Consider the following 21027-nt stretch of genomic DNA (forward strand, 5'->3'; position numbering starts at 1 on the left):
AACCACCAAAGAGAGAGACTTTATTACGACAGAGATAGAGACTTGAAGATGTTACACTTCTGGCTTTGAAGATAGAAGAAGGGGCAAAGAGCCACAGATTGCAAAGAATGTCGCTCCAAAAGGTAGAAAAGGCAAGGAAATTATTCTCTCCCAGAGCCTCCAAAAGGAACCAGCCCTGCCAACACCTACTTGACCTTAGCCCAGGGAAACCGATTTTGGACTTCTGGCCTCCAGAGCCATAAGAGAATTAATCTGTGCTGTTTTAAGCCACCAAGGCTGTGGTAATTTGTTATAGCAGCAATACGAAACTAACACAAAGCTTTTGACAAGTTTTTATTGTGAAATATTGGATTTAGAAAAAAGTACAAAATGTCAACAGTCAGATGTGTACAAGTACAGTATTTCAATAGTCTATACATGTGAACGGTTTAACAGGTTCACCGCAGAATGCATATTTAGACCAATACAATCTAAAAAGGACTGCAATATTCACAAGCTATTAATACATAAATAACTTGAGCCAAAATGACCCTCACTGGTAATGCTAATTAATAGCTGAAAACAGGCTAAAAAGCACAATACGGCACACCATAGTATCTCCTTACAGGTCCACATTTAAAGAATATCAGCAATTTATGTCAATACACTACAGATCCAGGACTGCGACTCCATTACTAGTTTATACAATTGCAAAAGAATTAAGTTATAAAATAAAGAGAGGGTACTTAATTAGGACTAAATACCGTGAAGCCCCTAAAAGATTTCAGCCTTGGAATTGACAAAGCTTAAGTATTTAGACTGAGTTTCAATTTTTAATCTGTTACCTAACAAAGGGGGAGGGCGGCACCTTTCTTGTGTAGCAGCTCCAACATGGTATAAGAACTATTACATAATTTATTTTAAAACAAAAATGACCACTGTGGATTGACAAATGGCTATGAAACCAGAATATAAAACGTTACAAATTTTAAAGAAAGGTAATGACTATCTTATGAATTTAGCAAATCCTGCAAACATTAAAATCTGTGTTAAGAAGGCATTATCTATCATTGCTGAGAGTACTAAATTTAGGAAGATTGCATGAAGATCTCATAAAAATAAACTGGTTTAATTTTTCCAAGTCTGACAGATTCTACTGTTTGTTATCACTTGAAAATTACCCTAGATTATGTTTTCAAACTGGACAAAGAATTATTGATATCACTTTATAATAATGAATAACTGCAGGAATAAGCTAACAAAGCATGAGTCACATTAAAAACAATTATTACAATCATCCTGTGTTCTGAGGAAAGACAATCTTTGATATGACATTCATAATCAATGCTTGTTTAAAAACAAAATCTTGAAAATGATAAATTTATTAACAGTTTACTTGAAAGAAATTTATCCTTTCCCATAAACTCCTATGAGAAGGAACTCTTCCACTCTATACAGTACATCTAGCAATGTCTGAAGCTTTAAAATTGAAATAAAAGTCTGAACTGGCATTTATTAAGTAGGAGATGAATTCCATTACAGGCTGAAAACCACTAGATCAGAATATAATTAGACAATAACTTCACATAACCTATCCCACCCTATCCTAACCTTTTATAGACAATTTTAAAGACTCTGATATAATTTTCTTATAAATAGTGCCTGAATCTTACAGTAGATTCCAATCTATTCAAAGATAATCACAGATTGATTTAAAAGTTATTTAATTTTTTCCAGATTTGCTTTAAACTTACAAATTAAGTATGGTGTACATAAATATTAACTTAGATAACCACATATTATAGGGAAAGCAGATATATGGATCACTGCAGAAAAATTATAAATTTTAAATTTTTATAAAAGAAAAATAAAGCAAAACATGTAACTCACAAAATATGAACATGAAGCCATATGACATAAAAAATAAAATTACTCTATCAGAAGTGATTTAGAATTAAATCTTTGGGGAAGTATTTTGACATAATTCAATGATTCAATGACCAACAGCTTCCCACACCACAGAGAAACAAACCAAAAAATCATCTAAAGTCTATTGCATTATCAGTTCTTAATGCAACCGCAAACATTTTACTAGCAACTCTGATTTCCTTTTGAAATAGGCTTCTGTACATATACATTTATATACAAACATTTATTAAACATGATTTTAAAACAAACTGTATGTACAAAAGATCTGCATTCCTATAAATAAAAACATTAGGTGGCAAAAAGGCACTTGTAAGTAAAAATCTACAGTAGTTTTTACAAAACAAAACACTTTACCTTGGATACTGTACAATAAACATTAATTCCTATACCAATAACGAAATACTAGTTTACTAATGTTAATGATGTAACTTTTTTAAAAACATATTTACATATACTCTGAAGTTCATTTAACAAAAGCACCATGATTCTCTAAATTCATGTTGATGCAAAGTAAAAACACAATTACCAAAAAACCAGTGTTCACCATTTTCCTTGTTTAAAAGTTTTCATATTTCTAAATTGAAAACTGTTAATCTGAAGTTAATTCTGAAATTAGCATAGTGGAAAACAAAAAACAAAACAAACCCCAAACCCTGCTGCTCTGATTTCATAAAACCATACCTACTCTATTATTGCATGTTGCATTTTATAAAGAGCACGACTCATGCACTCCTTTACAACTGTTTAATACTATTGCTGGCAAAAAAGTTCCTGGATATCAAAATTAAAAAGTTACTTCAAACCAGTTGAAGTCTTATTTGAATGTTTTACAACTTAAAAAAATGCTGTATATCAGTTACAAAAGTGAATAGGAAACACGCCAACTCATTTGGTGTGCAAAAATAGTTTTCCACTACACAGAATGTAAGGGCTTCACACAACTTTTCTCAAATGTACATTTTCAGCAGAAACACTACATGAATAACTACTTTTTCAAGGGGACGTTAGTATGCTTCCACTTTTGTCAAACTTTTTACCCTTTGACAATGCTGCAACCTGTTTGAGTAGTTCTCTGTTTTTGGCCTGTGGGAGACAAAAACATTTAACATTAAAAATGTTTGAAATATTATTAAGTCATGCTGAAGAATATTACTTATTTAATGCTGTTCTTTTCACTTACAGAACAAGATTTCATTGAAACACTAACAGAATAAATGAAAGAATTGGTATACTTAGGTTCATCTCTTTAACGTTGGATACATAAGAAGGAAAATTCTAGATTGGTTTATCAGCCCCCTTTGTAAATGTCAATATTAACATAATTGTTGTCCAAAGATATAATCAATTACAAAAGAAGCAACTTAAAATGAATCTACTTAAAAGAGAATGAAAATTTCAAAACGGGAAAGTTTGGCTCTTTATCTTAAAAACATGAAATGAAAACTTTTCATCAGGAAGTTTTATTTTATGAAAATAGGTTTTATTTTATAATTAATAAGATCAAATGACTCAAGTGATGGTTTGGGAGGATATTTCCAACAATCTGTACAAAGTCTTGCATTTGATGTCTATGTATTTATAGAACAAGCATAAGAGGTCCTTTTTGCAAAAATATTCACTTTATCACTTTGCCAAAGGAGCTCTCTTAATGATACTCAAATGATGTTTTTTTTTTTGACGCACCCATCAGAACCACCCTTTCTGATCTTACTTTTGTTCCTTTAATTACCAAAACAGTCATTCGGTACTGGCTTTGATGTAAATTGAGCAGTTACACATCATCACTCTTTTCAGTTTCATGAAAGCTTGAAATTTATTTTCAAAGATTCAAAATTTCACTTTGCTATCAATCTGAGCTGATTTTGGACTCACTGAAATGTTCCATCCACCATTGACAAAGACAGTGTCCTTGAGCCAATGCACTATGACAATCACTAGTGTTTGTTGAGAAGGAATGTATAAACAGGGACTTTCAGTGAATATTTTCACATTTTGACCACCTTTGTCTCCCTATGCAATCTCTTAACTGTGCAAACATAGATAATAAGAACTTTTCATGTATACAAACACATTAATGATCAAACACTTTGGCACTTTTGAGCCAAAATGGGGAGAGCATTGACAAGAGTTTGGAATCTGAGCACTGCTCTAAAAACAAAATTTTAACAGACATCCTCTGTAAACCACCAAATGTAAACCATTTTCCTTCACAGGTCTTAAGATTTTTATCTACAGACTTTTTTTAACCTCAGTGCTTCATCTTCTACTCTTTAGCCTTTGTATGGCAAGATAACAGCCTGCCTCCTCTGTATATTCTCTTAAAGCAGTTCCATGAAATAGAAACCTCTTCCAGGCTTTGTTCTTCCACTCCCAGACCCTTGTCCAATCCAACTCCCCCTAATTAATACCTATGACCTCCAAAATGCAAATGTTCTTAGAGCTGTCTTATATTTGCAAATCAAATCACTTTATGTTCAACTGCATGATTAACAGCGTTTTTCTATTCAACGGTTATTAAATAATTACGGCGGTAATTAAGAGTTTAAATTTCAATTTCAAATTTAGAAAACCATCAAGAATTTTAAAGGACTTTTATTTTCTCTTCAAAACTAAATGGTTTGAGAAACTCAGAAGAAATCAATGAGAATGCCTGGCAGTTAGCGAAAGTCAGGTAAGCACACTCATGATCAACTGATTTATTACTCAGCTGAGCTGTCCTAGTCGATGTTCTAGTTTTAAATTGTTTTTCTTTTCATTGTTAGCTACTTATTATTTAGTTTCTAACTATAACAGACTCACTGGCTAAAAGAGGAATTTCAAGAAACAAATTTTAAAATACAAATTGATGAAGGGTATCAAGAAAGGTTAAGTCTGCAAATTTGCCTCAGAGATCTCCATCAGACCTGTATGTTACATTTATACAAAAGCGTTTATACTGGCACACCAAACCACTAAAACCTTAATCTTCAAGTTACCTTTTCTCAATCATCATTAAGAAATGAGTTTATAATTTTCATATTCTAAGTATGAAATATAAGAATTCAAGTATTAGGTACTGAAAGCAGTTTTTCCTCTTAATTCTTTAGCAGCTAATTTTTCATCTGCATTTCTATTTCAGTCTCCTAACCACATCACTAATAACTTTATTTGCTGATAACTTATGTGAGGGAAAAGTCATTAAGAAAAAATAAACAATGCAACAGTTGTTAACTGGACATGAGTCCAAATTTGTCTTATTCTAATTTAGATCAATTAAAAATATATTTTAAATGTAACATTTAAATATATACAAGTTAAAATTTTTTTATCCTAATATTACTTCTTTATTATCCACCCTGCAAGAATCAATTAAATTAAAAACTCTTAGGCAAGTTAAGTTAAAAATGTCTAGAAATACTGGCCTAAAGGAAAGAATATCTGGATTAAGAATCACACAGATCCTACTTTGAATCCTGGCTCTGCCACTTATCTGTTATGTAAGCTGGAGTCTATTTTCTCATATGTAAAACAGAAACTTCACCACCCATTTTAACAGTTGAGAGAACTAATAAACTATATAAAACACAGCCTGATAAACTGATACAAAACACAGTGGCTGCTACACAGTAGGCACTCAAATGTTAGTTCTCTTTCCCCTTTTATCAACTTATCTCCTAAACAAAAGGTAGATTTTTCATTTGGTATTCTTGACATTTTAGATAATTAGGGTTGTTTTGGGGTTTCCTGGGGGGGTATTTTGCACAATTTTTTCTTCTGATGCTCAGTGCTTATTTCCCAGGTTTGACAGTTTAAAATGTTTGAGAACTATTAGAGCAAGGTAAATTTTCTGCTACAGGGTTCAGTTTCTTCTTATCACAAAAAGAAAAACAGTTAACTATGTTTATTCATCTAGGTAGAGAACTCTACTAGCACATGGTTGCTAAAGGGAGTGGGGTTAAAACAGGGTACTTAACTGTGACGGAATGTCTCCAGCAATAACACAAAAGATACAGGGAAGTGGTCTGATAACAAGGATGAAATAAAAAACCTGAGTAAGCTGAGGTGGTGGGAGGCAGTGTAGAACAGGAGGAAAGCATAGTTAAATCTGAGTCAGAAGATGCAGGTTTCTATGTCACTTCTGATTAATTATGTAAGCACAGTTTCATCTGTAAAATGGGAATACCACATAACTCAAAGTTATTGTAAGGAGCAAATAAGACAGCCTGTGTAATATCGTGTTGAAAATGTCATACTTCTATACAAATATTAGTTACTATCCTATTATATGAAACTTCAGCTACCAACCAAGAGGAGGTACACTTAAGATACCAATCAAGCTAAGACGTCAGAGAGGTTCCCCGTCTTAGAGCTACAAAATAAAACAACAAAATGCTCTCTTGAACAGTGAGGAGTACTAAGTTTTGTCATCTTTAAGTACTGCTCACAGTTCTTCTGTTACCTCATTCTGGATTTACTCCAGAGATTTGGTTACAACACATTAAATCAGAGATCCTCATACAGAAGATTTTGTTCCCAGGTAATCACTCAGCATTAATAACTGAATGAGGAAAATAAGAACGTCACAAAACTAATACTTGCTGGTAGATGATAAACAGTAAGGTACAAGAAGCCCAATATATGATGTGGGCAATCTCTCAGGAGAGAGGGCAGATGGGCATTTCCATCAGTCAGTCACCATTCATTCAACACATTATTTGAATACCTGCTATGTGCCAGGTTCTATACAAGGTTTCTCTTCAAAATTCTCTGTAATAATAAGATTAGCATTAAGCCTAGCTAACCAATACCTAGAATTTCAACAGGTTCCTAAATCCACTTTACAATTTTACTCAATTTAAGCTATCTTCAACGAAGTATGAAGAATACAAAAAACAAAAGATAGGAATAGAAAATATCCCTTGGTGTTACAATGTTAAAAAAAAAAAACAATAACAACAGGGCAGTATTATTCCTTGCTTCCCAAGCTAAACTCTCCGTCAAGAGTCTCAAGTCTATATGCTGGCACCTTCTGTGATTCTAAGACTTAAAACTTCTGAACTTTAAAAAATCTCATTACCTAAAGATTGATTCTACAAACGTCAGAATGCATAAATCAATAGAAAGTGTAATCAATTTAGCGCGGACTGATTTCTAAGTTTATAAAACCTAGGTGAGAAAAGGCTTGAGTAAGGGACTAATCTGTACCCCTCTGGATGCTCTCCATCTCTGCATGCTAGATATCAGATACTCCTCTCTGTGTCACTGTGATGACCCTTGGTTTCACCATTCACTTTCCTGTATACTGAAACCCTACTGAGTACATTTCGCAGTACTCAGCGGATGACCTAGATCACTGGAGGCTCCCTGTTGTGGCACACAGCAGAACTCTATTTGACACCCTGAAAATCACAGTACCAAGCTTAAAGCTCTCTTTTGCCTTGCATCACTGCTTGAAGTATAAATTTTCTCCACTTGAGGTCCCTGAGAATTGGTTTTGTACACTCACCTCCCTTCCCATTATTTGGGAGGAAAGAGGAAGATTAATTGTACAATGTACTCAAGAGCTTATTTTCACCCTAGTTTCATGAATCGAATTTTTAATTTTTTGCTTTTCATCTGATGATCAATTGAACATATTCCAGTAATAGGCCCCTCTGAAAACCCTATCTGAAGTTTAGGCAAAAGTTTTCAGAATTAATATACTGAATCTCCTATCAAGTGATTGCAAGCAATAACTTTTAACGGGAACAGGATAAAAAAACAATTATAAAGTCAAAATCAAACCTGAAAATGCACCAAATATGCATAAAACAGGGATACCAATACCAGTCTAATACAATGAATACTATTAACCAAGTTCAGCTCTCCTTGCCTAACAATTTACATAAATATTGTCATTTACCTGAAGTTGTTCCACAGTTTCTTTGTGAGCTTTCTCCATACTGTTCATCTTTGTTCTCAGGTTTGACTCTTGGTACTGAAAGTCTGCCTTTAGTTCAGTTAACTGAGAAATTTAAGAAAATACATATATATGTGTATATGTGTTTATATATATATGCACATACACAAACACATCACTTTAAATATTCTTCACAATAAACTCAGAACTTGTTATAAAAGTGAAAGATGTTAGCGGTTTCCTGAGTTTTATAACTTAAAGATAGAATTTCTGTTTTCTGAAATAATGAATTCTATCTACTATACTATAATTTTAATGTTAAGATAACATTGAACCATCAGTAAAACTTTTGAGAAGTTGCCTTTCTTTGACGAGTCTGGCTGGATCTACCTAAAGGTGGCTTCACTGAACAGAGTTTGGCAACTTGTATGCCAACAGGAAAGCTTACTGGCTAATACCTTAGAAAATGCTTCAATTAAGATGTACTTCACATTATGTATAAACAAGGTGAATATTAAAACTGGTTTCAGGTTAAAATAATCTTTCAGTGATAAAAGAAAAAGCTTTCACACTAGGGAAGTACAAAGAGAAATTATCAACCAAGAGCTACATTGCTTTCATTTTTAAATTTATGCCCAGAATTAGGTATCCAATACCACCTAAGATTTGAAGTAAAAACAAAGAACAAAGTATAGAAATACAACTAATATGGAATGAGAAAGGAAAGGGGGTTACTTTAAAATTTGGGCTAATTTAGACAGACGAAAAAAAAAAAGTCAGAGGTTTGAGAAAGCAAAGAAGGCTACATGATAATTTTTTTCATCAGTATCAATGACACAAAAATACAAAATTTCATGACTTCAAACTAAAAAATAAGTTAGCATATAATTTCATAATCAGAACCATGCAAAAGAAAACTTCTGATTATTTTTAAATGGCTTTCATTATGTAAACTTTAAAGGTTTGTATGTTATTTTTTGGTAATTACCCAGTAACTTGTAAACTAAAAGATGTACAACAGCAAAAACAGAGAAAGGAAATCATGGTGTCCTATATTCTTATTTTCTGAATAAAAGCCCTTGCGCTTTTGTCAAATTGAAAGACTAAGTGAATTCTCTCTCTGTTTTCTATATTACAAAGGAATTCCTGTTCTGAAATGCCAATTCACATCAGATCAGCTAAGATAATTATTCTTGTCACTACCCTGTAAGTTGCCTCCAGACTAAGAATTTCTGGAAGATAAGGATCCTGTCTTTTATTTATTTATTCATCTTTATATCATGATCTAGTACGTGGCTGGCTCTAGAAGTCACTGAGTAAAGTGAAAGAAATTTAAGAAAATAACTTGGGCTGCCTTAGATTTACATGATAAGAAAAAACTGCAAATATGTAGCTATTTCAGGCTTATATTATATTTCTCATAACACTGCTAATTGCCATCCCTATTAGTGTTTCTTCTAAAAAAAAGGAACACTAACAAGAGCAGAAAACTTTCAACTGACTACACTAATATAGAATAGTCATGCTATGAAAAGAAAAAAAAAATCTAAGAAAGTCAAAATTCTATAATTCATCACTACTTGTTTTTGGAATCATTGCTACTTTACAGTAAACAACATTTTATTCAATTTTTATCTAGGTTAATACAGATCTTCCTGTCTTTGTGCAACAGAAATGTCTCTAAAATTTTGTGCTTAAAACAAATTTCCATAAAAGCTCATTAGTTAAAAAATCCTGCTGTTAATCAAAAAGAACCATTAAAAAAAGACACTCATAACTATCCTATGTTTATGTTACATCAATCCTAAATTTCATATACTGAATTTGCTTAAATTAAGATACAAATATTTTCAAATTAATTTAAATCCACTAACCAACAAGGTGTGGGAAAATGTAACATGAAAGTTGTTGAATGCCAGGGGTGAAAGCCAGCTCAGACTCAAGCACTACTATGTATACTCAGGGATAGATAATTCATATACCTATTTGTAACCATGTCTTGTTCATCATTTTAAAAAGAATGTCTTTCATGTTTTCCTATGGATAAGAAGTTTGAAATAGGTCAAACTAGATAGTCTAGGACCGTAAAACAAGTACAAAGTAGGTTCTGCCCTCAAAGATAATCAAACATCAGTAATGATCAGTCATAAGCACTTACACATGCCAAAAGCTGTAGCAAGTAATTTATATTTTCATTTAATCAAAACAACCATCCCATGAGATGGTATCAATACTCTCATTTTTAAAATGAGAAAACTAAGTCCCAAAGAAGTGAAAGATTCTCCTCAAGTTCACAGAGAAAGTGTCAGAACTTTTCACTAAACAGACAATATATTTGACATTCCCTTTGATCTAACTGACAAACCAAGTTCCAATACACTTACCTCCTACAAAACGATCTTAGACACCTATTGTTAAACCACTGACTACCACACAGAGAATTTCCATAGCACTACTTTTCACCAGTTATTAGATCTGGATTAAAATACATACATGACTGGTATATCAAAGACTATATTCAATTACTTTCTTAAATCATAAGAATTCATATAATATTCCATTTACATTTCATTTTCAAATTAAGACAGACCTATTTTTAAATTACAAGCTTACTGAAAACTAACGTTCAGAAATTATTAGAATTCTAATTAGCTCTCAATTCTCAGAACTGAAATTCTCAAAGCCCATTTCTACCTACCTTCATTAGATGGCTTAGGTTTGTTTGGGCTTTTGTAAGTCTTACAAGAATCATGCACAACAAACATTACCAAATTATTAAAGGAATTCCAATAAAATTTGCAATTATCAAGCAAGAGTCAAGATGTAAATCTTACCAGGTTTCAGTACAACATGTTCTTACCTTTTTATCTTTTTCTAAAATGGTCTGGTCTCTCTGCTGTAAGAGACGTTTAAGTGACATCACCTCTTCTTTCAGTTGACTTATAAGGACAAAATTGTCTGTTCCCCCACTATCTGCTGACTGATTTATAGAGCTACTAAAAAGAAAAAAATAAAATACAGTTAAATGAAGTAGAAGGAAAATTAGCAGGTGTTCAAATTGCATAAATTAGACAATTCCACAAACATCCTTAAGGCTAATGCAAAAAAATATGTACCTGACAGAAATGGATGCAACTGGCAAATTACCTTACTAATGGCACACATTACATACACCTGCAGAAATATAATTCAGTATTAGCTTTTAGGGGGTCAATACTTCTAGTGTAAAGCAATAGGCAGCCAATTTGTACAGTAACATCAGCAAACTTTTGGCTAATGAACTAAAACAAAGTCACGCTCATAATACTTTAAATCTAAAAACATTTTCCAAGCAGGTCAATTTAAAATATCACAATTAGATTTGTGTTTCATTGAAGAATAATTAAGATAAAGAGAATGTTCTCTATTCAGATTTGTTTTCCTTTTTTCAAAACCCAAATTTATTCCCCAAATAGAACAACATAGTTCAGTGCCACTTTCTTATCACCAAAATTAAGTTAAAAATGTTTAACTGATTATGTTTACTCTTCTAGGTGACTCAAAGAAGTCAATGTAGAAGATTTTCTATTCTTTTACCTAGTAATAACTGGCAATCGGCCATAACTGTTCAACTAAGTTGAAATTTCACAGCACTAAAGGAATTCATTTTTACCTATCTCCATTAGATGGCTTAGATTCCAATTTGGGCTTTTTCTTTGGAGTTTCATTCTGAATTGCTGCAGAGGATTTATGGCTGAAACCAAACATTAATAAGAATAATTAGAGTAAAAAGGGCAGAGGCATCAAGTGATAAGTTCTTCTTCCCCTAAAATATTATCGAATATCATTGATATTTTAAAAGCCTAAGTAACAAAGTTAAATAGATGTCTCATTTTAAAAATTCTATTTCAACACATCTCAAAAAATATGTTAACATATTTACCTCTGTTTCCACAGTCCCTGCTCTTGTTCTGGACTTAGATTGCTGATTCTGAAAAATATATAAATGACATCTAGTAACCACACATTTAATACATCTACATTTAACAACATTCTTCCCAATGGAATCAAATTATGTTTATAATCTTTTGTCCAGAGAAAGGCATATTCAATTAAGTTTTCAGACTAATATATATTGAATAAATCACATTCTAATGAGATAAATTCTAATCAAATGACTACCAGCCATCTTAAGTTCTTTAAGAAAGGTATGATGACAGAAACTGAATTTTCTTTTTAATCAGGACTCCTACAATTCAGTTGAACATCATACGAAGGATTAGGGTATATGACCATGAAAGTCACAACAGGGTTCTATAATTATAAAGTCTGAGAATCACCATACTTAGGCTGCCCTTACTATTTCAGACAGAAGATGTAATATCTTTAAAGTTAAAGCCTCATAATCCTACATGGAGAGTCTTCCTTTGGAGTAACTCAAGTTGCTCAGAATAGTACATCAAGTTGAACCAAATTTTTCTTTTTTTTGTTTTTTGCAGGGGAAGATTCACCCTAAGCTAACATGTGTCACCAATCTACCTCCTTTTTTCTTCCAATCCCCTCCTGCCCCACTGCCAAAGCCCCAGAACATAGCTGTGTATAGTTGGTAGTTTTTTTGGTTCTTCTATGTGAGCAACCGCCACAGCATGGTTACTGACAGACAAGTAGTATGGTTCCACACCTGGGAACTGAACCCAGGCGACCAAAGTAGAGCGCACCAAACCTTAACCACTAGGTCATCAGGGCTGGCTCAGGAAATATCTTAATTTCTCTGTTTCTTTCCTAGTTTTCCTAAGGACCCTCTCAAAAGTCTCAATCTTTCTTTAGTCAGTACTCTAGAGAAGTCATGCTGAAAATATTGGGAAATTTCATATTCACAACTGATTTTACTTTTATTCATAATTAATACAATAGTACTTTTTTTCCATTATGCCATAATACTAATAACCACTTTATAATTCAGTATGAATCCTACATACTTTTCTCCTGTACTTGCAGGTTAGCCAATCCTTCATTAACCCCTAGTTTACTGACTCAAGATGTATAGAGCATCTCCTATGTACCAGACACCATGTATTTGCACACTACAAGAGATGTTAGAAGATCTGAGCTGTGTGACCTTTTGCTCATTACTTAAAATCCCTGAGCCTCAGTTCCCTCATCTATGAAATAGGTTTAATACATATCTTATAGGGAGATGGGGATAAAACAAGTTATGTATATAAAAGCACTTAGTACAGTGCTAAATACACACAATAAATAAAAATTATGTACAGATGTGTGTGTATAAAATTTACTATTGTTTTAGCTGTAGAAATTTTTTAAGCAAAAGTGAAAAATAGACCATGTTGTAAGAATCATGTGTAAATAAATACCAAGTTGGGGAAATCATTCTGTAATTGTATGAACCTGAGTTCTTTTTTTTACTTGCGGCAAGGAACGGCAACTCTACTATGGAATTCAGTCGCCATTTTCTTTCTTTCACAAATTTCATTATAAGCATTAGCAAGCCATATAATCACACATAAATTAACAGCACTATCCATATGTCAAAGGGAGAACAATCACAGTAGTAATAATTTAACAAATATGCTTGGAATTCTCATCTTTGTTTTCTGAGGTGGGCCATTCCTGGATCCAGATGGACCTGAATTTCTTCCCTCCTCTCCCTCACTCCATCACTGTATATCACAATATGTATGCTCCTCATAATCGTTCTGATAAACTGAACTTGGGATAGGACTACACCAACTGCCTACTCATCAAATGGTCTATATCCATCAAATACAAAATAGCATTTCTATTTCTTAAATAATGAAAAGAAAAAAAAACTAAAGGTCAATACAATTCTCTTTCGCTTTACTTTTGAAACCTGTCTTTCAAAAGATTAAGTTAGTCACAAAATTTCACTTTATAAACATACTCTGAGTGTGCCCTTTGACATCATACTAAGACAAATTTATCTGTAAAGGACAGAAGAAAGGGACATTTTAGCTGAGTCTTAGGAGTAAGTCTGAGAGATACCATTATGGCAGTTATTTTATCATATTTTTTCTTAAAGCAAGAAGCAAAAACAAGGAAGATTTATGTTCTTTTGCTCCTTGGGATACTCTGATATAAAAACCACAAGATTTCTTCAAAATAGCCAGATTAGAAGTCACTAGGCCGTCTACCACCGTTATAGAGAGGAAGCAGTACAACACCATAAGGCAAGTAGAAAAATTGCTACTGAAGGAAACATCAGTGCCTCAATAAAGCCTCATAATCTAATATGTGCTTGCCTATAATTTAGAATCAAATCTTCTTAATTAGAAAGAACTATATTATATTCCAAAAATATCATTATGTATTCCTAAACATGGTAGGCGTCAGTTTTTTGTAAATCAAAGTGTTTTATCTATCTAGAACTTTAAAGACTCAGAGAAATTTGAGAAAAAATAACGAATTCTTCTGAAAATCGGTACATCATCATGTCCCTGTTTTCTCCATTTTAATTTGTGTTTGTTTTAATATTCTTGATTTTTCCATGAAGACTACAACTACACTAAAAAAAAACTCTCATACTACACACATAAAGGGTTAAGATACCACTAATGAATAACTTCCCCATCAAAGCACTTTAAAAATAAACTAGTTGTTTATATTTGAATAGAATTCTGCCTACATGTTTTTTAAAAAACAACAAACTAGTTAAAAAAATTATTTCTCACACTTTGGGAATCTTCAAGATTTAGAATGCTTTTATCATGGTCACAAATGATAGTGTTAAAATCTGTTCTCCAAAAATGAAGAACATATATTTCCTAGTCACTGGTTTAAATGTTTTAACTAAAACAAATTAATGATAACTGAGGTAAATATAATTTTTACAAGTAAAATCCTAACAATTAAACAAAAAAGGAATACTGAGGCTTTTGATAACGTAAATCAAGTATTAACTCTGATGTACTTGTATTTTGACTTACGGTATGATCATAATTTTATATAGTAATTCCCTAAATGTCTTATCTTTACCCTTACAGTAAGCAGCTAAACACAATCCATGCAGGTAATTTTATATATGGAATAAAGTGGGAAAACAGCCCTAGGCACCCAAAAAGCTTACCATGTACAATGGAAACTAGACTGGCACAAAGCTAGTATACGCAAAATGTTAAATGCCAACACACAGCATTAAAATGCCAAGGAAGATTTTAGAAAACATGATTTCAAGTACTTACTTGTGATGGCTACTGCTGTGACGATGGTGATGATGATGATGATGGTGATGATGTTTTGAATGATGCTGGTCTTTCTCAGTAAGAGATGAAGAAGATGAATTTGAATGTGAAGATCCCAGGCTCTTCCTTTGTTCTTTTGTCTTCTGCAAAACTCTCTTGTATGATAAAGTACAGAGCCAGCACAACAACTTTCCATCAACCTTTTTTAAGAAAAATATCTGTATTAGATTAAACGCACCTGTAAACTGGCTGTAAGTGAAACCAGGTAAGATAAACTGCTCAACCTCTAGCTTTATTTCACACATGCACACACAGATTGTTGCAAAATGGAAGTAAAATTAGATTTTCCGAAAACTTGGGAAAATGCTTGTTTGGAGAATCATAAAAATGGTGAGGATGATACATGGACTTCCATTGCTTCTGAGGAATTTTTTAATTTGGAGAGAAAGACCTTTATTATTGGAAAATAAGCATAAACTCATAATATACTTCAAAGAAATACTATCTAAACACTAGCCTGAATTCTTAAATCACTATATGATTATTAAACTGACAGTTCCCACTACAGTAAAAACTGTTAATTTATACAAAAAAAGGAGAGAATGAACGACACATACAGTAGATTCTCATTATTTGCAGGTCTCATATTTGCAAATTCACCACCTACTTGCTAAAATTTATCCATAACCCTGAAATCAACTTACAGCGCTTTTGTGGTCATTCAAGCATAGGCACAGAGCAGCAAAAAATTTGTGTAGCCAGACAGCAAATGTTCCCAGCTAAGGTGGAACAAGGTGACGCTCTGCTGCTTTCTTCTTTCAGCTCTTACAGTGTAAACAAGTGTCCTTTTCATGGTCTAGTTAGTGCCATGTTTTTTGCATTTTGTGCTTTTTATTGGTGATTTCACTGTTTAAAACGGTCCCCAAGTGTAGTCTAAAGTGATGTATAGTGTTCCTAAATGCAAGAAGGCTGCGACGTACCTTATGTAAAGAACACACGTGTTAACCTAACACCTAACCTAAGCTGTGTTCAGGCATTGTCATAGTGCTGTGTGCCATGAGTTCAGTCTAATCAATCAACAATATATATTAAGGTGTTTTTAAACAGAAACATACACAAAACAGGATTATGTATTGATCAACTCATCACCATGCTGTGACCAGAAGCAGGAATCCAATTCTCTATTGCCCTTAGGAGCAATAGTTCAGTATTCGCCAATTCAGTGGTTGCAGTAACTTTATAGAAATTAACTACCACGAATAAGGAGAATCAAGCGTACATTTGCCAAGGGGGAGGAAAAGAAACTTCCTTTCAAAATCAAGACTAAACCTATGCAAATAAAATTAAGTTTTTATTTTTTACACAAGAAGCGCTGGAGGGACATGTCTTACAACTAGGGTACATATATTGCTGTGGGGTGACCCGAGGCAGCCCCTTGAAGAGACAGTCATCCTCCAAATCAACTGAGACTGACAGACAATAGGAGGCCTGTGTGAATGCTAATCAGAAGAACGTCATATGTATACACATACTTTTTAAGTCACTGTAGGTAGAGAAAAACAAACAATGGTTTAAATGTGAGCCCCAAATCAAAGGCCTAAGAGTAACTTTGAATTATTCATGTTAATGCGACATCAGGTATTTTTTTTACACCAGCAACTTCAAGTAACCAGCAAAAGGGTAAGTAGATGAAAGGATTTAAAAGCAGTTAGTAATTCTCCTGAACCAAATGTTGGATAACCAAATACTACTAAATAGCCATCAGAGAATATTTTTTGAAGCACAGTAATCTCAACTGATCAACATGAATCTACATATGGTGCACTATTCCTAAATTTTCATCTACCTACCTCCTTTTGAGGACCCAAAGAATCCATCAAGTCTCAGCAGTGTATTAACTATAACAACTCCCAACTTGTTTGGTGTTTTATTTAATTTCCAGAAGATGTCATAAGATAAATAAAACGTACCTTTCTTCTTCCTTCCTCCTTCCGATCAAAAGCACACTGTTGTTTGCACTGTTCACAGGTCTGAGGTGGGCCATATTTTTTTTCTGAATTTGTGCAACGCTGACACTTTGTACCAATAAATGCTGCAATTATGTTACAGTACTGACAAGGCTTTGGCTGAAAAACAGATAAGCATTTCCATTAATTGAGACATTTAAAAACATTAAAAATTAGCTTCATAAAATATACCCAGTGTACAAACACATTTCTGGATTACAGAAACTAGTAGGTAAAAGATTTTTCTGCCAAGTGTGTTGCCCTATCATATTCAATGACATTTATCATATTTCTATTCATTTACTAACATTTATTTCTAAAGTTATGAAACTTTTCTTATTCTACTGAACAGTTAAATAATGATGAGAAACATGATTTATGATCTGCATAAGATGTTATACAATACAAAAGCTACATGTGAAAAAAGTCTCAAAAAATGAAAATAAAGGTACGCACTTACAGAAAAGTTTCATGTATCCAGTATTTACTAATTTAATATTCTGGTTAGCTTAATAACTATATAATTTATTCAAAAAACATTTAACAACTTTTCATCATATACAGGTACAGATGATTCCAGGAGCATGTACTATAGGTGAGTTTTCAACTTAAAAAAAATTGGCACAAGCATATTCAACATAAACTATAACAAACACACCTTAATTTTCTTTGATATCCAAAAGACAATTCAGGATTTTATAGAGCCTTAAGGCCAGCAATTTGACTAATCATTACTACAATATACCAATAATGATTGTAATATACATCTAAGAAAATAATCATACAGGCATACCTCGGAGGTAAGAGCAGGCTTGATTCTAGACCACTGCGATAAAGCAAATATCACAATAAAGCAAGTCCCAAGAATTTTTTGTTCCCAGTGTACATAAAAGTTATGTATACACTATACTGTAGTCTATTAAGTGTGTAATAGCATTATGTGTGAAAAAACGTACATACTTAAAACAATACTTCAGTGCTAAAATATGCTAACCATCATCTGAGCCTTCAGTGAGTCATTATCTTTTTGCCGGTAGAGGGTCTTGTAAAAACGCACTACCTGCAAATCACATTAAGCAAAGCACAATAAAACGAGGTACGCCAGTACTAAGATAATGTCATTACTTTTGCGAATAAATGCCTGAACTGTGTTGCTACATAAAAACTGTTGGAGGTTCTGAAGAGGGCAGGAAAAGTATGATTATGCAAACTCTGTGGATAAGTAGGTTCTCCACCACTAGCAGTTTGTTTGCTATATTTGAATCTTTAAAGAATAAAATCATAAATTTCACACCAAAATTCAGTAGGTATAAAACATGCACATAACATGATTGCTTTTAGTTGTCATTTTCCCAGACTGCCTATAGAAAATTTCTTTCCTGAAATACTTGACATGTTGAAATATTTAAGAACAGAGCAATACTTATGTTTTAAAAGGTGCATCTTTGTGAAAAAGATTAATTGACCGTAACAATATGAAATGAAAATATAAGACATCCTTACCGTGCCAAATTGCTTCACATTTTGAGCACACTTCTTACAAATTGTATTAGTTTTGCTGGAAAAGAAATTGTACACAGATGATCAAAATGAGGTAGCTTTCATGATAATTAGCACAATGCTGAACTAAAGCAAGTAGTTCTCTTTGACTATTTGCTTTAGTAGTACTTAAAACTCACTCTAATATAGACCAAGGATTTCTTAAAAAATACAAATATAAGGATCTTTTCAGGGTTGTATATTATCCAAATTTATTCCTATTTCATTAAGACCAATATCTTTATGCATTTTTATTGTATGCTTTTTGGGAAAAGAAACAAAACAAAAAATACTAATGTTTCCTATCTAGTTCCAAAATCTTCACACTTGCCACTATTTCTATACAGCATTACATACCAGTGCCTACCTAACCTTCTACTGGGCCTTCTCCACTATATGATGCCCATACTCCTTATGAAGAAACCATTTGTTGTTCTCTTAGGCTATTCTCTTCTATGAGCCCTGATTGTCTAACAAGAATCACCCCGTTAAAAAGCATGTGCTATTCTTCCACTGGTAACAAGTTATTAGATTTTACCCGTGGAAGGTAGTTGGCAACACTAAAGATCTCTCCTCAGGTCCATGTCAGTACTAATGTTTTGGCTTTTTAAAAATTCTTTGTGAGGAAGACTGGCCCTGAGCTAACATCTGTTGCCGATCTTTCCCTTTTTGTTTGACGAAGATTGTCACTGAGGTAACATCTATGCCAATCTTCCTCTATTTTAGGTGGGATGCTACCACAGTGTGGTTAAATGAGTGGTGCTAGGTCTGCGCCCCAGATCCAAACATGTAAACCCCAGGTCACCAAAGCAGAGTGCGTGAACCTAACCACTACGCCACTGGGCCAGCCCCAGCTTAACGGCAACTGTTTATATTTGCATTTTTCATTAGCAAGGCTGTACGTTTCTCATGCAATAACATTCTTTATTTCTTCATGTGTAAACTGAAGTCTAGCTGTAAAATAACCACTAGATTTTTGTCCACATTCTCTCTCCCATCTTGTATAAAAGGTTTACAACTTAAAATTTAAGAAACTAAATCATTTTTTTAAAAAACTTTAATACAAATATGAGATTACAACCCCCAAGTATTCCTTAGACACTTTGCCCTTAACAATCAAAAACTGTACAGTATACAAACCTCTCTTGTTGAAACTCTGATCTGCAGTAAGTACATTTTACAATAGGATGTGCAATCCGACATTCCTGTAATAAGAGAATATATTAGTCAGTATCTATCTCAAAGTCCCAAATTTCACTTTTCTGGTAGAAAACTATTATCCAACCTAGCCAAACGTCTAAAACATCAATAAATCTGTCCCCCAACGTAGATAATTGAGTGACTTATCACGTAAGTGGCCAATTACACACAATTCCTTAGGGAAGGCATAGGTGTCTTTGTCTTTATTAGATGGGGGGGATATGCTACAGATAAATTAACCAAGCTGTCAGGCCCGATTTCAAGGACTGGTTAAATGTGAAACTACTTATTATTTTGCACCGTTGCTCACAGACAGCATCCCGGCTTTAACGGGATGGGAGGAGCTCCAAATCATAGAGCATTCTGTTCCCAAGCCAGTCGCTTCGCTTTCCTGGACAGGGAAGAAGGATGCCATCAGCTTTGCGGCTTCAGGTTCCTAGCAAGAAAGTGCAAAAACCGTCCCCTGCCTCCCGGTGGAAGGACAGGATAGACCAGGCAGAAAAACGAGATGAAAACATCTCCACCCCAGGGTCTCTGCGGCATAGACAGGTGGCTGCCTCACTCAGCCCCACCCCTGAGACCCCTGAACGTTGTTGGGGACCGGGACCCTCCTGGGCTGCCTGGAAGAAAGCAGGATTCTGTCTTCCTCCCAGCTGATGCCCAAGTGCTCGGATAAAGGGGTCCGGGGTGGGAGGCGAGGGCTCCCAAACCCCCAAGGCGCGGGCGAAGAGATCAGCGCTGCAGCGCAGTGGGCACCCAGCTCCCGCGGGCTACGGCCGAGGAAACCCCGCCCGCCCGCCGCCCAGCGCCCACAGACCTTGCAAAGCTGCTGGCCCTGGGAGAGCTCCTCGAAGGGATAGCGCTGGGTACACTTGGTGCAGGCGTACAGGGCCGAGGCCGCCATCCTGCTCCTCAGTCTCCTCCTCCACCGCCGCCCGCTGCGAGGCGGGGCCCTACGGAGAACTCCGGCGCCGCCGCCGCCGCCGCCGCCCGGGCCGCGGGCTCCTCCTCCTCCCCCTCCCCCTGCCTCGCGCCCACCAGGGCCTCGCCGCGAGATCCCAAGGCTCTGCGACCGACGCCGTCTCCCTCCGCCTCCACTTCCGCCCCAGCCCACCCAGTGACGCCGTCCCAGCCGCTCCCGCTTAGGCCCCGATAGCGGCGGAGGGAGACGAAGCGGATAGCTTTTTGCGGTTTAGCTGCGCGGCAGCGGATCCGCTTCCTTCTCGGCTACCTTCCCTAACCCTGATTGGCTGGGGGGGCTACTGCGTCACTCGGTCGCTCCTCCCAACCCCTAACC

General features: G+C 34.7%; 1 protein-coding gene across 4 annotated transcripts; it reads right to left on the reverse strand.

Annotated features, from left to right (window-relative positions):
• Positions 1 to 316: 316 nt before the first annotated feature.
• On the reverse strand, positions 317 to 20978 carry FAM76B (family with sequence similarity 76 member B). Of its 4 annotated transcripts, none has more exons than XM_005611521.4 (10): positions 20548 to 20978; positions 19671 to 19735; positions 18495 to 18549; positions 16956 to 17111; positions 14986 to 15185; positions 11709 to 11756; positions 11439 to 11519; positions 10647 to 10779; positions 7790 to 7891; positions 317 to 2991 (listed from the first exon to the last, which is right to left on the reverse strand). In XM_005611521.4, exons 1-10 carry the CDS (start codon positions 20632 to 20634, stop codon positions 2902 to 2904), a joined length of 1017 nt encoding a protein of 338 aa, XP_005611578.1. In that variant the 5' UTR covers positions 20635 to 20978; the 3' UTR covers positions 317 to 2901. The 4 variants fall into 4 exon arrangements, with proteins under 4 accessions (XP_005611578.1, XP_001499119.3, XP_023502221.1 ...); XM_001499069.7 differs by having other exon boundaries at positions 10647 to 10782; XM_023646453.2 differs by lacking the exon at positions 20548 to 20978 and adding an exon at positions 20041 to 20275.
• Between the last annotated feature and the right edge of the window lie 49 nt (positions 20979 to 21027).

Source organism: Equus caballus, chromosome 7, assembly GCF_041296265.1.
Source record: "Equus caballus isolate H_3958 breed thoroughbred chromosome 7, TB-T2T, whole genome shotgun sequence".
Lineage (NCBI taxonomy): Eukaryota > Metazoa > Chordata > Mammalia > Perissodactyla > Equidae > Equus > Equus caballus.